At 36.1% G+C, this 15,608-nt stretch overlaps 2 protein-coding genes across 3 annotated transcripts; both read left to right on the top strand.

The window, feature by feature from the left end:
• Positions 1–1,624: 1,624 nt before the first annotated feature.
• Positions 1,625–5,960, top strand: PAB7 (poly(A) binding protein 7). 2 transcript variants are annotated; one of them, XM_016796152.2, is made up of 10 exons: positions 1,625–2,157; positions 2,775–2,893; positions 2,986–3,179; positions 3,354–3,613; positions 3,717–3,823; positions 3,892–4,081; positions 4,359–4,654; positions 4,822–4,953; positions 5,179–5,382; positions 5,495–5,960. In XM_016796152.2, exons 1-10 carry the CDS (start codon positions 1,959–1,961, stop codon positions 5,705–5,707), a joined length of 1,914 nt encoding a protein of 637 aa, XP_016651638.2. In that variant the 5' UTR covers positions 1,625–1,958; the 3' UTR covers positions 5,708–5,960. The 2 variants fall into 2 exon arrangements, with proteins under 2 accessions (XP_016651638.2, XP_008241342.2); XM_008243120.2 differs by having other exon boundaries at positions 1,626–2,157; positions 5,510–5,960.
• Positions 5,961–7,876: 1,916 nt separating this feature from the next.
• LOC103339772 (cactus-binding carboxy-terminal, cactin) lies at positions 7,877–13,857 on the top strand. The gene is made up of 13 exons (XM_008243119.2): positions 7,877–8,281; positions 8,378–8,469; positions 8,798–8,897; positions 10,102–10,173; positions 10,325–10,387; positions 10,536–10,676; positions 11,217–11,312; positions 11,794–12,078; positions 12,173–12,311; positions 12,387–12,529; positions 12,939–13,118; positions 13,255–13,521; positions 13,611–13,857. Exons 1-13 carry the CDS (start codon positions 7,928–7,930, stop codon positions 13,728–13,730), a joined length of 2,052 nt encoding a protein of 683 aa, XP_008241341.2. The 5' UTR covers positions 7,877–7,927; the 3' UTR covers positions 13,731–13,857.
• The last annotated feature ends 1,751 nt before the right edge of the window (positions 13,858–15,608 follow it).

Genomic DNA, 15,608 nt, shown 5'->3' on the forward strand with positions numbered 1-15,608 from the left:
GATGATTAAATTTGAACCCCATTTTTATAAATTATAATGAAATTAATTCAGTTGAATTGCACTTAAGGAGTTGTAATCATATGAAGCCCCAAACAAATTATTTAATATGGACTTGTTTTTTATGAGGCACAAGTATTATGACCCAAAAGGAAAAGACCCTAATGTTCTTTAATTTCTGAGCTGCGCCATTTAATTTCTTTTCATCATGTGGCCCATGCAGTTTTGTCACAGCTTGATTGCTGTAGGTCCGTGTACGGTACCGTATATAACTTCCTCATCTAAATGTAATTGTAAAGTGATATTTTAAGCAATGCAATGAAAACTAGTGTTGGTGATTGGTAATCTCTGTCTCTTTCATCACGTGATGAGGTTACATAGACCGGTAAAATTCGTTATAAAGTTCCTTCCTCTCACGGATAATTTCTTTTCGATTACTCGTTCTAGTGAGGTTAAATGAACTCATTATAAGTAAATTTTTCTCCTAGTCATAAAATAAAACCAAATACCAATTGAAAATAACAAATAAATAGGAGAAAATAATTGAGCAGCGAGGATTGTGTCCGTGAAAAAGGGCGTTCCTTGGGTTAAAATTCTGGTTGTGAAAGATGCCGATAATTCCTGTGAAGAATTGTCTTTTCTGTGAATATGGTGCGTGAAGCGTTTTTCGCAGCTTTGAAGCAGTCTCATAAGCTCTTGGGCCACGTGGCATTCTTCATCCACATGTGTGACCTATTTTCATGGTTCTAGTCTGATTAGGAGGAGAGCAATTTTTTTTTTTTTTTTTCTTTCTAAAAAATAATATTTTAATTGTCATTATTCCTTTATTATCTCTGAATTATGTATAGATTAGTTTGACATCATATCTAAACTCAACATCAAAGTTCTTATCAAAATAGCTACTTTTATTTGCAATTCTTGTCTAATCTCAAATATGAAAGTATAATTTGTCATGTAATCACATCATCATATCCACTCACAATGTTAAATGCATCGATGATAATAAAGCATTAATCACTTTAGTGTTTATGTCGTCTTAATTGCAGAAAGCGTTAATTTGATTAAATGAGTTGAAACTAAACATTCCATCTAAGTCTTTTTAAAATTAAGAAACGTTGTTTGCGCTCTAAGTAAGATAATCATTTGTCACAGTCAACACACACTTCTGTAAACTTGCTATAAATTCTGTTATTTTTATATTTCTTTTTCCACCCATAATCTAAAATTAATGAATTTTTTTTTGGCAAGTGGCAATGATCTGTATATATTTTTGGGTTAAAAGTAATGATCAATATTAGAAAACAAATAACATTCCTTAAAAAAATTATATTACCAAATGTTTTTTAAAAATCCATAAATTTCAAGATAAAAAAAACAAAACAAACCGCGCCAACAACTCAACCCAGGAGATGTTTCTGTTGCGTCGCGTCCAACTAGACTCGCTGTGTATAATTCATGACTGCCGACGTGGCAAAACCAAATCGCACTCCTGATCCTGAAACGTCACATTGTGTTCAGTGAGACGGGCGCGTAAATCCCCCGCGCCGAGTCCGCGGGTGGAGGCGGGCCCCACCCCTACGAATGAATCCTTGAAAAGGTCCCCCTACTCTCCCATGCAAAAACTCCTCATCGACAGTCACTGTCCTTCTCTCTAAAATTCCCCGAAAAACAGAAAAAAACAAAAAACAAAAAAAGAAATCTCCATTTCCTTCCAAAATTCTCTCTCTACACTCATCAAAATCACTCTCCTCTCTCTCTCTGTGTGTTTTTGGTGCAATTACTGTACAATCAAGAGACACGCCGATTTGATTCAGAACCGCTAATAAAACACAGAGCACCGATTGCAACGAGCATTGTTATTTATCGGTTCCCTGAGGGCTTGAAAAAGGCTCTGTGTTTTTTTCGTTTTTCCCTTTTTTTTTTTTTCTTCTTTCAGTTTTCTCTGTACGTTTGGTTCGATCATGGCCGTTAATCCTCTGGCGGTGGGTGTGCCGACTGCGTCGCTGTACGTCGGAGACCTTAATCCGTACATCACCGATGGTCAGCTGTACGATGCTTTCAGTCAGTTCAAGTCCATCACGTCCGTACGGGTCTGTAGGGACTCCACCGACGGCCATTCTCTCTGCTACGGCTACATCAACTTCATCAACCCGCAAGAAGGTAACTTTTTTGAATTTTTTTTTTTTTGTTGTTGTTGTGTGAATTGTTATCTTTGTTCTTGGGTAGCGTTGATTTTACCTTGTCGTTTCGTGAGAAAGGAAAAGACTTGGGCTTGGAATTGAATTTTTTTGGTTTGATTGAGTTGAGGTTTTGATTTTTGATTTGGTGGTGCTCCGTTTCGTTACTGAGACAATGTTGGTGACTCACTTGGGATTGTACCTTTGTCTGGAAATTATGAGAATTTTTAATCTGCTAAGCCTTGTACTGTGATTCCGATTCGTTTGGTAATTTTGGTTGTTCTATGTGAACGAATTAGATTTTTATTTAGTTGAGTTTTACTTTTATTTTTCAATTGTGTGGTGTTTTGAGCTAAGATTCTTGTCTGCTATTGGAAATCCATCTTATGAAGTAGAAAAATGATGAACTATATCTTTGCAATTTTGATCTATTTCCACTGTTTGCCATTTCTTGATTGATCTGTTTGGTAACAGAAAAGTTACAGAGAAGGAAAAAAAATGAAAATTTTGAGTTTTGTATTAAGTTTTTCTTTCGGTGGTTTACACTGTATGTTGTCTTAATTTTAATCTGATTAAGCTTTATTTGATTTTTCTCTATAGCAATTCAAGCTATTGAGGTGAAGAATAACTCTGAGGTGCATGGAAAGGTGATAAGGGTCATGTGGTCGCATCGTGATCCTGATGCGAGAAGAAGTGGAATTGGGAATGTGTTTGTCAAGGTATGTTCTGTTGCATTAACAGTAAGTCGTAGGTGTTATCTTTTCTCTGATGTAAGAACTTATGGTAAAACCATTTTGGTGATCTGTTGCAGAACTTGAGCGAATCGATTGATAATGTAGGGCTTCAAGATATGTTTAAGAAATTTGGAAATATATTGTCTTGCAAAGTCGCCACGTTTGATGATGGGAAGAGTAAAGGCTATGGCTTTGTTCAGTTTGAGTCTGAGGAATCTGCAATTGCTGCTATTGAGAACCTAAATGGCTCCACTGTGGGAGACAAACCTCTGTATGTGCAGTTCTTTTCTTGCTCCATATTTTGTTCAAATGTTTCTTATTTATAACACAGTGCATATGCACTGATACATTTGTGTTTGTGTATGAATTCTTCCTGTTGGTTTTATGTTTTCCTTCTTCTTGTCTCTGGATATTAACCATGCAAGAATTACAATTCATGTCACAGGTATGTTGCCAAATTTATTAGAAAGAGCGATCGAGTTTTGGCCAATCCTGATATGAAATATACAAATTTGTACATGAAGAATTTGGATACAAATGTCAGGGAAGAGCTTGTGGAGGAAAAGTTCTCCGAATTCGGGAAAATTGTTAGCTTCACTATTACAAAGGATGACAATGGGAACTCTAGAGGTTTTGGATTTGTGAACTTTGAGAACCCAGATGATGCCCGACGAGCAATGGAGGCAATGAATGGATCACAACTGGGTAAGTTAGGTATCTTTCTTATGGCCTTAATTAATTGGAAATATGGATGCATTTCCTGATACAGGAACTCTTTTTTTTGGTCCTGTGGTTTATATTTGAGTAGGCTCCAAGGTTCTGTATGTAGCAAGGGCACAGAAGAAGGCAGAGCGTGAGCAAATGTTGCGTCGGCAATTTGAGGAGAAACGAAAGGAGCAAATGGTGAAATTCAAGGTAGTTGTCTTCCCCATTTCTCTCCCAAGGTCTATTTTAGTAGCATCTAATCTTTGTTTAATTTGTAGGGATCAAATGTGTATGTGAAGAACATTGATGATGATGTCACTGATGAAGAGCTGGTAGAACACTTCAGTCAGTGTGGCACAATTACTTCTGCAAAGATTATGCGAGATGAGAAAGGAATAAGCAAAGGGTTTGGTTTTGTTTGCTTCTCTACCCCTGAGGAGGGCAGTAAGGCTGTGAATACTTTTCATGGTAATAAGTTGATTGCATGCATTTGAGCTTTTTAAGCTAACAAATTTCATATGGTAACCTTCCTTAGTTGATATTTAATTACGATTGTTCATAAGAAACTAGCATGTAGACATTCTGTGTTCCTCCTTCAATTTTAAAATAACTTGTGTTCTTTGACTTATATGCATACATTTTTTAAGTTGTGTTTCAATTAATGGCTTTTCTTACAGGGTTAAATTTAAGTTGTATGTCGTGCTTTCTTTGAGCTGCTAATCAGTTTGCCATTGGTATCTCACAGGATATATGTTTCATCGGAAGCCATTGTATGTGGCTATTGCTCAAAGGAAAGAGGAAAGACAAGCACAGCTGCAGCTTCAATATGCACAGCGTATGGCAGGACTTGCTGGTCCTTCAACAGCAGTCATCCCTGGTGGATACCCTCCTATCTATTATCAAGCTCCCTCTGGTGTTGTTCCACAAGTACCTCCTCGTCCGGGACTGATGTATCAGCCTTTGGGATTGAGGCCAGGATGGAGAGCCAACGGCTTTGCACCTACATCTGGGCCAGCCTATCAACCACCACCGGTTTCTGTTGTGAGTACCATTCTGCCTATTTCCAGTTATTTTAGGTCATCTGTATACCATATTTTATTACAATCTTTTTTTATTTTAACACATTCATGCAGAATAAATTGTGTTTCTGGAAAAATTTGAAAATTATTATGGCCAAGTGCTTATGCTACTAGAAATCTCATCTACAGATGCCAAGACAACATAGGCAAAACAGGGGAAGAATGAACGGGCATATGCTTCCTCAGGGAAGTGCATATATGCCACATTTACAACAGTCCACTCAGCTGTCACACTCAGCAAAAGATTCAAACAATCAGCAGGTTTGCTTTCTTTTACTAACAAGCTTTTGTCACTCATTGCTCACCACATGTACTACTTGATGGTCAGGCCTTGTATATGACCAGCAAATTAACAACAAAAAAAAAGAAGATTAGAAACCTACAAATTTAATAGTCTTGGGAGGTTTAGGAATGAAATGAATAATATTTCCATCCTCTGTGCCTATTACTGTAGAGGTTCTAATCCGTGCAATCCATGCATTTCAGCGGACGGGGCAGGCTAAGTATGTTCCTAATGGTCGCCAACGCGACATGAATAAAGGATCAGGAGTCTCAACTAATGCTTCCAATTCTGTTGGAGGTGGGTCTCAAGGACCAGAGATGCTGAGTAGCATGCTTGCTGCTGCTGCTCCTGAGCAGCAGAAACAGATACTTGGCGAGCATCTCTACCCACTCGTCCATAAACATAAGGTGATACTTTTACCACATTGATGTTTAATTATTTATTTTCTCATCTGTGGAGGATGTAAGTTTCAGATTTATTGCTCCATCCATAAGGCTATTGACACCAACTTAAACTTAGCATTTTCACTTGCAGCCCGACCTTGCCTCAAAAATTACAGGGATGCTGCTGGAGATGGACAACTCAGAACTGCTGCTTTTATTGGAGTCACCAGATTCTTTGGCTGCCAAAGTGGGAGAAGCTGTTCAGGTGCTCAAGATCTCCAAGACTAAAGTGTCTAACAAAGATGCCATTCATCCTAGTTTTCTCTCTGCTGAGGTGGCGGTCAACTGAAAAACGCAACTGCAGACGGGCATGGTTAGAGGTTTTGTTGCTGCTCAAGCTTCAGGAGATAATTTTTTATATTTAAGTGGCCCATCACAATGTTTTTTAGTTTTCTTCTCACAGCAGAGTAATTTCTTTCTTTTATAGAACATTAAACGTTTCCTTGCTAGTAGTAACGATAGAAGTGATAAAGTTTTGGAACTTAATATTTTGGGGTTTTGGAACCAAAGTCTTTTAGTATTTTGGCATGTTTTGATTTAAATTTTCTGTTGCATAAGCTTATCGACTGACACAGAAGACACAAAGGGGCTTTGAAAACTTCTGGTTTGTAGATTCATAAGCCTCAAATGAGCAGAGCTCAGGATTTTCAAGCAACGTTGGCTATTTTGCTTGACGTATCTCTCTCTTCTTTTTTGTTTTGCCCTAGCTTTGTGTAGACTACAACATGAAGGAATGAAGCAACTCCTTCAAAGGCTTTGAGCTACAGACGTGTAGTGTAGCTTCCATATCAAGCTCCAATTCTAGTTAGGGAGGCTCTTCACTCTCACTAAAAGGCAAAGCAGAAACTAAAAAGAGAGTTCACCATGTTCTAAGTTCACCAACTTAATTTAAATTTTCACAATTTCTAGTAAAAGAGCAATTTTCTTTGTTCTTGGAAACCCAAATCATATCTAAGAATAATTAATCTCCAATTTAACTTTTATTGTGAGTAGTTAGGGAGGCTCTTCACTCTCTAATAAGGTAACAAAAGAGGTAAGGGTTTAAATGCAGAAATCTCAACTAAAAATGTATGAAATGTTGACTAGGACCATTGTTGATATCAATTATTTTTATTTTTATTTTATCTAAGAGATTAATTATTATTTGAATATATGGTATAAATTCACTGTATGACAACTTAACATAATAATAATAAACATGTCAAGATGTTTAATCATACAAAATTTCCCCTTCCACGCATTCCTCTAGTTATGTATATATAATTAATATTAGCGGCAAGACCTTTGAAATCCAAAAGCAAATCACACTTCTTGACGCACCATTTTCCCTCCTTTTATTTAAAAATATAATAATAAAGATGGGTCAGTATTGGGCCTCTATAAATGGATTGGGCTCATAAATATTTTAAATTCAACATCGACTCTAGTGACATATTTATTAATCCGTAATCAGATTAAGAGAAATTGAATTGAGGAGTTGGATTGAAGAGATTTAGAATCCAGAGTCATATTGAAGTTGTTTACTAAATCATATGAAATTATGGTAGGAGTGATACTAATTCCTTATAAGTTATTTACTAAATTCTCATAAATTGGAATTTAAATTAAATTGATTATTAAAATGTCCTCATTGGGTTAAAGTAGATGATAAATTTGAAATTTTAAAATTGTGTGAAGATATAGTGGGTAAAAAAAATGAATTCCTAATGAGTTAATTATCGAGAAATTAGAATACCACCTCTCACCCAAAAGTCTAATTCCTCCAAAATTAGGAGTTAAATTCCTAATTTTGTGTGTGTCCCACACACATTTTAATTCCTCTAAACACAATAGTATTCCTAAGAGGAACTCCTTATTTTTTTGGTGTGTTTACTAATTAGGAATTGGAATTGGAATTGAGAATTGAAAAGTAAGTAGGGCCCTACACAAAATTAGGCATTAAACTCTTTGATTTTGAAGGAATTCAATTATTGAGTGGAAAGTGGTATTCTAATTCCTGGAGAACTAGCCCATTAGGAATTTATCTTTTTTACCTATTATATCTTCACACAATTTTAAAAATTCAAAAGTTGCCACCTACTTTAACTCAACAACGAGGACATTTTAGTAATTAGTACCACTATTACTCCAATTCCATATGGTTTAGTAAACAACTTCAATAAAAATTCGGAATATAACTCTCCTCAATCAATACGGTTTAGTAAACAACTTCAATAGGGATTAAGAATCTAATTCTTCTCAATTCAATTCACCATAAATTCAATTCCTCCTAATTCACTTAGAAAACATGTCAGTCTAAAATTAGGAATTCAATTCTTAATTTTGTGTGAGACCCACTTACTTTTTAATTTCTTAATATAAAGTAAACACAAAAAATCTCATAATTAAAATTCTTTCCTCATTCAGTATAAAACACACCATGATTTCAATCGGTTAACTAGCCATAATTTTAGTCGTATATTCGTTCGCTACATAAACCCAAACCCTCTAAAAATCATTACCGCCAAGTATGGGTCCTCACGGACGCAGCAAAAGCAAAAGGGACGCATCGTCGTCTTCCAAGAGTCGACGCAGAAGAAGATCCGACGAGTCCGAGTCCGAGTCCGAGTCCGAGTCCGAGTCGTATTCCGAGTCCGATGCCTCTGACAGCCGCGACTCTTCTCCTCCGAGGAGTTCCGGTAAGCGCAAGGAACGAAGCCGTAGCAGAAATAGCAGCCGCCGCAGCGGGCGCCGGAAGGACTCTTCCGACGACGAGTCGTACGACAGCGATGAGGCTGAAGAGCGTGACCGCAAGAAGAAGAGGTCGAAGAACGTTACTGAGGATCAAATCGCTGAGTACTTGGCTAAGAAGGCGCAGAAGAAGGTTCTTATTTCGTCTGTTAGGGTTTTTATTTATTATTATTATTTTAAAATTTGAATTGTTATTGATAGTATGGTGCGCTTCTTTTTGATTGAATAGGCAACTCGAGTAGCCAAGAAGATCAAGTCTAAGACCGTTTCAGGTTATTCAAATGATTCGAATCCCTTTGGTGATTCCAATCTCAATGAAATGTAAGTTCTTGTTTTTGTTTTGTGTTTTGGGATTTATATGAGGAAGTTTTCTGATAGAGTTTTTAGCCTTCCAATTTCAAATGTTGAATTTGTTGCCCTTTGATAGAAGCATTTTTCATTATTATGTTTCATTGTGTTTTATTTGAATTTACTAAGTTTCGGATGTGAATGTTTTGAATACAGCTACAGTTGCTTAGTATTAATTGCGTGTCTGATTGCTAAACTATCTGTCTGGTATATGATGGCTTACAGTCTGACAGATGTGTAAGTTAGGGATGCTTTATTGTTTGTAAGGTCTATATATGAATTCATTCTGTTCTGTTTGCAGATTTGTGTGGCGAAAGAAGATTGAGCGTGATGTTACCAATGGTGTTCCCCTTGACGTGTTTTCAGTTAAGGCTGAGAAAAAAAGACAGAGAGAACGAATGGTACATAGTTCTAGCCCAACATTGCTTCTTTGTTGTTTCTTTTCTAGTTGTTGTCTTTTTGCTTTCTTGTATCCAATGGCTTTACTGGTCTTATATAGGGCATTATGTAAGATTAAAGTTTTTGTTTGAATCAGTTAAAATGCCTGATACATAAGTTAGAGGACATGTCTGATATAGTTTTTTATTTGAGGTTCGGAAATAATTTTTATTGAGTTTTGGAAGGTCTCTGGACATGTCTGTAAGATCAACGGAAGTTGTTGTAGCAATAAAAGATGGAATATATAATACAAGGAACTAACAAGCTTAGCTACTGAAGTCTGTGCGTTGCACTATAGGGACATCAAATCGAATCAGTCTTCATGAGGTATAGGAGAGAGAATTACATTCCTATATGTTGCTCACAGGCCTTATTGTCAAGAATGAAATGGGAACTAAACGCCAGCAGCAAAGCATGTCTGACTAAGGCTCTTTCATTTTGTCTAGGCTAGTCTTTTTGTTTGGTGACTGTAATGTACGTATGTGATGACACATTTATTGTGGAGGGAGAGTTGGAAGTATGGCAAATTGTCTTAGACTATGACTATGGTTATTTTTACCATGTCCCTGAGATTATAGTCATCCATTGTTACCTGACTGTTAGAGTGTGTCAGTATAATATACCTATATACATATATTAACATATAGTTCATTGACTCTAGATAACTTTCTGATATGCCATAAAAAAGAGCAAGAAGAAGAAGAAGAAGACAATAACGAGAAAAAGAACAAGAACAAGACTGTAGAAAACCCATTATCTACGTGCTAAAGAGGTTTTTTGATGGAGCATGTGCTAAAGAAGTTAGCTAAAAACAAGAGACTAGAAAGCCCATTAGGGCCATTAGTCAGTAACCCATGTGCTAATTAAGTTTTTTGGTGGAACATGTGCTAAAGCAGTTTGCTAATTAAGAAAGGAAAATAGAAACTAAATGACTTAGAATTTTAATAAAGACTTATCTTTTTATAGTGAATAAATACAGTCCATAGGCTTCGCTACTATTTTTAATAAATCCCACGACCAATGTGATTTAGCCTGGGGTTGCAAAATAAATGAATGTCCAGGTCTATGACAAAAACTCAGGATTTTTCTTTGTGGATTTTTGTTAATTTACTATTTTCTGGTTTAAATTTATTAGAAATTTAATATTTGTTTAAATTCATCTTGCAGGCTCAGGTTGAAAAGGTCAAGAAAAGAAGGGAAGAAAGAGCACTTGAAAAAGCACAACGTGAGGAAGAAATGGTAAGTTTATTGCCTGATATGGCATGAATTTTTCCGTTCAAGTTCTTAGTGGAGAGAGTTGGAGTGCATTTTGCCATTTGGAGTGATATTTTTAATATAGCTTCTTGCCTTGTTTGCTGTTTTGTTAAGTAACTTTCATTTCTTTATGTAGGCACTGCTAGCCAGAGAACGTGCTCGGGCTGAGTACCAAGACTGGGAGAAAAAAGAAGAAGAGGTATGGTGCTGGATTTAATCAATAAACATTATCTTTTTTGCCTACTTTTCATATATTTTTCTGTTATGATGCTCTTGTCTACATGATTTTGTTTGTTGTCATTTTGTTTTACCTAGAAATTTGACAAGTTTACATGTTCTCCGTACAGTTTCACTTTGATCAAAGCAAAGTCAGGTCTGAGATCAGATTGCGTGAAGGGCGTATTAAGCCAATTGATGTACTATCCAAGCATCTTAATGGTTCAGATGAATTTGATATTGAGATAAATGAGCCATACATGGTTTTCAAGGTAAAATTTCCTGATGAGACTTATGCTTGCTGTCACGATAATTCTATTTATTCTTCATTGCATTTTATTTGCTTCTGAACTTTACTTAGTTTGGAAATCATTAGGCACCTGTCCCCTACAATGAGTGGGAGATAAACTGAGAGTTATTAAATATTCCTTTCAGGGTTCTTAAATGTGTGTGTGGATGGGTGGGTAAGTTATCTGGAAGGGTATGGCCCTACTTGTGCTTATTGCCTTGGAGAATTCATACACTCACTTTCAGGGCTCTCCATTTGGAGACAGATATATTATCGAAGTTGGGTACATGAACATTGAGCTAAAGTTTTTCTGTTTTTTCTGTGTTAGTTGGAAAACTTCTTGTTGTAACTAGTCAAATGTTTGGAAAGCTAAGTATGTCTATCTTTTGTTCAGTGTGTATGTTTACGTGCTGTTATATGATGCTTTGCACATTGTTAAACTTTAGAATGAGATGGATTGAACTTTTCTTATTTGTTTTGAAATGAATATTATTCACATTGGCATTTGACATGTCCGATGCAGGGCTTGAGTGTAAAGGAAATGGAAGAGCTAAGGGATGACATCAAAATGCATCTTGATTTGGACAGGGCAACACCAACACATATAGAGTTCTGGGAGGTATTATCTCTTTCTTTTCCTTTAGTGGCCCTTTACCTTTGACAGTGTTTTTCGTGGATACTTTACCCCCTGTAATGGGTGCTTCAGATTACTCAAAGTTATGCTAATAAGTTGTTGTCTTCTGTTTTTGCCTTTGGTTTGATTAATTCAATATTCTTATTCTGTCGATGTGGTGGGGACTCTTAAACATATAGCAGTGTTGACGCTCATTTAATTTTTTTTATTTTTCATTAAATTTTAAAAAAACGTGTTTCGGTGGAGTGGTCTTGGGATTAGCAATTCAATTGTACTCAATGAGCGAATCTCAGAATCAAAGGCACATGAAAGGTTGCAATTTGGCCAGCTGCAAACCATAGTTATGATTACTTGCACTTCATTTTGATTGCCTGAAGATTTGTTAGATGTAAATGTTGCTTAAAATAATTAATGTGATAATGTAGATTTGTTGTTGGACCGTATCCTGATATGTACAAATTGACAGGCACTTTTGGTGGTTGCGGATTGGGAGCTAGCTGAAGCTCGGAAGAAAGATGCATTGGCTCGAGCTAAGGTTCGTGGAGAGGAACCTCCTGCTGAGTTGCTTGCGGAACAAAGAGGCTTGCATTCTAGCATTGAAGCAGATGTCAAGACTCTCTTAGAAGGAAAGACTTATAGTGAATTGGAGGCGTTACAGTCCAAAATTGAGTCACAGATGCGTTCTGGAACAGCCAAGGTTGTTGAGTATTGGGAGGCTGTTCTTACACGCCTCCATATATTCAAGGCAAAGGTACCTGTCATTGTCTTCTTTAATGTATGTCTTTGCATTTTATTTACTACTACTTCGTTTGGCCTTATTACTATTTAAATTGTTGCAAATATAGGCTTGTTTGAAAGAAATCCATACTAAAATGTTGCACAAGCATTTGCAACGCCTTGAGCAACGGGTGGACGGTGAAGAGAACTTGGATACAGTTCATGATTTACAACCTGAAGAGGAGGAGAGTGAGTCTGATGTTCAAGGTTTGCACACTTTTCACCTGTGGATTTAGGCATTTTGTTACCAAGATGATTTTGCTAATATATTTTTATATGTAGATGCTCAAGCATTTTCTCCAGAACCCTTAGAGGAGGAGGAGATTGACATGGCTGAGGAAGAGGCCGGATCATTTTCACCAGAACTGTTTCATGGAGATGAAAATGAGGAAGTGTTTGACCCTGAAGAGGACAGGGCTATGCTGGTAGGGTTTCTTCTTTCAGGTTCTGAAGTTTTTACTTATTTTCTTTAAGAATACATGAGTATGCAAGCTTTTATGTGCACTGGTTGATGCGGACACCGTTTGTTAATTTCCTGATTTATTAGTTTCCTGGATTCTCTAGTTTTCCAGATTTCACTAGGATTTTAGTTTCCAGATTTTAGTAGGATTTGATTTAAGTTTCCTAGTTTATTTGAATTAGTTCCTTGGTGGATTAGAATTTCTGTTTTAGTAAGGGATTTTTATCTCTAGGTTTTAGTTTGCTATAAATACCCCCCATGTAGTTCTTTAAAATGCAGTTGTTGAGATATTAAGAAAAGTTTATTTCCAGAGATTGGAGACTACTTGGTGTAAAGCAATCATGAGTGTAACTGTATGAGTTGCTTGTTAACAGGAAAGGAAGCGTGTGGCTGTGCTAGAAGAACAACAGAGACGGATTCAAGAAGCTTTGGCATCAAAGCCAGCTCCACCACCAGAAGATAACTTTGAGATGAAGGCCATGAAAGCCATGGGAATCATGGAGGAAGGAGATGCAGTTTTTGGCTCTAATTCTGAAGTGAACCTTGACTCACAGGTACTTCATTTTGTCGATTTTTCCCTTCATTACCTTTCCTCCTCCCCCCCAAATCATATTTAAAATGAAACTGAAAATCTAGTTGCGCACATCTCTAGCATCTTCTTCAGAATTTGATGAATAAATGTGGATGCAGGTATACTGGTGGCATGACAAGTACCGACCTAGAAAGCCGAAATATTTCAACCGTGTTCACACTGGATATGAGTGGAACAAATACAACCAGACTCACTATGATCACGATAACCCACCTCCAAAGATTGTGCAAGGATATAAATTCAACATCTTCTATCCAGACCTTGTGGACAAGACAAAGGCCCCACATTATACTATTGAGAAGGATGGCAACAGCAGCGAGACATGCATTATAAGGTTTCATGCGGGACCACCTTACGAGGACATTGTAAGTTCTCTTGATCTTGTAGTCGAATTTTGTTGGTGATGATTCTGTTCAGGATCAAGTTACTTATCATACTCATGATTGCTTTACAGGCATTCCGGATAGTAAACAAAGAATGGGAATACTCTCATAAGAAGGGCTTCAAATGCACGTTTGAACGTGGAATATTGCACGTATACTTCAACTTCAAACGATACCGCTATCGCAGGTGATATGCTGGTGGTTTGCTACTTTTTCCTCTAAAGCTGAAATATATGAAAGTGAAACCATTCCATAAGTTTTGTACAAGAGATTCTGTATTTGCTATCCATCTATGGAATACAAGATTTTGAATTCCAATCGTATTATGGTCCTCAATGCTGCCAAATGTGCATTTACAGTATGCTGGCAACTGCTCATTCAACCAAAAAATATATATATATATATATATTTTAAGAACAACTTCAAGAACTGTTAATCAAGAGTTTGGATTCCTTGCTTATGTTTTCTGTGTTTTGTACTTATACATAATGGAGTTGGAACTCCTCACATGACTTGTCATGCTTAAGTGACAAGGGAAATGTTAATGCTAGTCGTGAATCTTAGATGCAATTTCGGCTGTTGATATGCACAATCTTTTTAAAAATATCTTATACATGTAAAACAGGTGACCAATTTAGAGTCTTGATTAGGACTGAAATAACTCATTATTAGTCCATTATCCATTTTGCGGTGGAAACGTTTTGGTTTTTCCTTCCCACCAAAGTTATTGTGGTTATTTTATAATTTTTCCAGAAGTTGGGTTCATCTTTTGACATCACTCTGTCACGCTTGATAATTTATATAATATTGACACTAGTGGTAATGCAAACGGTCTTGATTTTACTTGCCCAAAAGAAAGAACTATTGGTTTTATTTTATTCCCACACTGGGGGGGAAAGCATTAAAGGAGAACATGAACAACCATAATAATAAATAATAATAATAGATATTAGAAGTCAATGCAATCTTGGTGTTTAGACTTATCCCAATTTAAAAGTTGACCTTTATCTCTATTTTCCCCACTCTTTACCTCCCCCCTTCACTAATTGTTCATGTTAATATTGTTTTAGAATAATGCTGTAAAATCTTATGTGGCAGCTGAGGTGGCAATTAAAATGATTTAATATTTTCTTTTCTTTTATGATTTATTCCAGTATTTGTTTTTCTAATTGTCTTAATTAAAATACACTTCATTGATTTAATTGATGTGACATATAATATGGACATGCCACATCATGTGGTATAGAAATGTGGGATAAAAATGTGGTAAGTGTAGCATTACTCATTGTTTTATGGCCTAAATGATGTCGCTTTGCATGTATTTAGGACTTTTCTCTACTCCCCTTTTGATAAAAAAAAGAAAAAAAAAAGAAAAAAGAAAAGATAAAGAAATATATGAAGTCCACAATTTTGGTATTTTCGACTTAAATAAGGATGATACGCCTCCTTGTCCACCTCCTTATTATTAATGAATCTTCACCATAGACATGTCATAATCAAAACCTTTTATTTACTAAATTACAATTTAAGAATCATATGTACAAAGAACCAATTGACGATTTTGATAGCAATCAAAATTCTCACGCATGAGTTAGGCAGTTATGTTGATTTTGGAGTTTAGATTTTATTTTGTAATAAGAATTTTTCCTCTTCTCTGGATCCAATTAAAGCTTTGCAATTTAACATTCCACTTGAGTTTGTGGAAGAGACAATAAGCAATAGCAACTAACAATCTGGAGTCTGATGCTGGTCTGCATTAGTTACAACTCCACACTTTAATCATTACAAAAATAAACCCGATGTAAAAAACTCGCGACTGACTTTATACAAATACAATGAAAATTGTTATTAGCACTTCAAAATAGTCATATTGCACTTCTTACCACGACCAGTATTTAGTAATGATTCGAAATTTACTAGATATGAATCTATGACAAGACTAGTCTTCGAGCAACTAACTCTATATAATGCTTCACTTTGCTTGATAAAATTGCCAATTTCCTATTCAAACATTCTAAGCAAAATGCTTTCCTTGTTTGCAAAAAGCTTGCTTGCTTTTTCTCCATGCC

Source organism: Prunus mume, linkage group LG8 (assembly GCF_029339155.1).
Source record: "Prunus mume cultivar Tortuosa linkage group LG8, ASM2933915v1, whole genome shotgun sequence".
Classification (NCBI taxonomy): Eukaryota; Viridiplantae; Streptophyta; class Magnoliopsida; order Rosales; family Rosaceae; genus Prunus; species Prunus mume.

What these genes read in the sequence shown, in the direction of transcription:
- PAB7 (XM_016796152.2), top strand. Translation starts at nt 1,959, where the DNA reads ATGGCCGTTAATCCTCTGGCGGTGGGTGTGCCGACTGCGTCGCTGTAC. An exon ending in CTTCATCAACCCGCAAGAAG is followed by an intron (nt 2,158 to 2,774) that starts GTAACTTTTTTG and finishes TTTTCTCTATAG; the next exon opens with CAATTCAAGCTATTGAGGTG. An exon ending in GGCTGTGAATACTTTTCATG is followed by an intron (nt 4,082 to 4,358) that starts GTAATAAGTTGA and finishes GGTATCTCACAG; the next exon opens with GATATATGTTTCATCGGAAG.
- LOC103339772 (XM_008243119.2), top strand. Translation starts at nt 7,928, where the DNA reads ATGGGTCCTCACGGACGCAGCAAAAGCAAAAGGGACGCATCGTCGTCT. An exon ending in GGGAGAAAAAAGAAGAAGAG is followed by an intron (nt 10,388 to 10,535) that starts GTATGGTGCTGG and finishes TTCTCCGTACAG; the next exon opens with TTTCACTTTGATCAAAGCAA. An exon ending in AGCCATACATGGTTTTCAAG is followed by an intron (nt 10,677 to 11,216) that starts GTAAAATTTCCT and finishes TGTCCGATGCAG; the next exon opens with GGCTTGAGTGTAAAGGAAAT.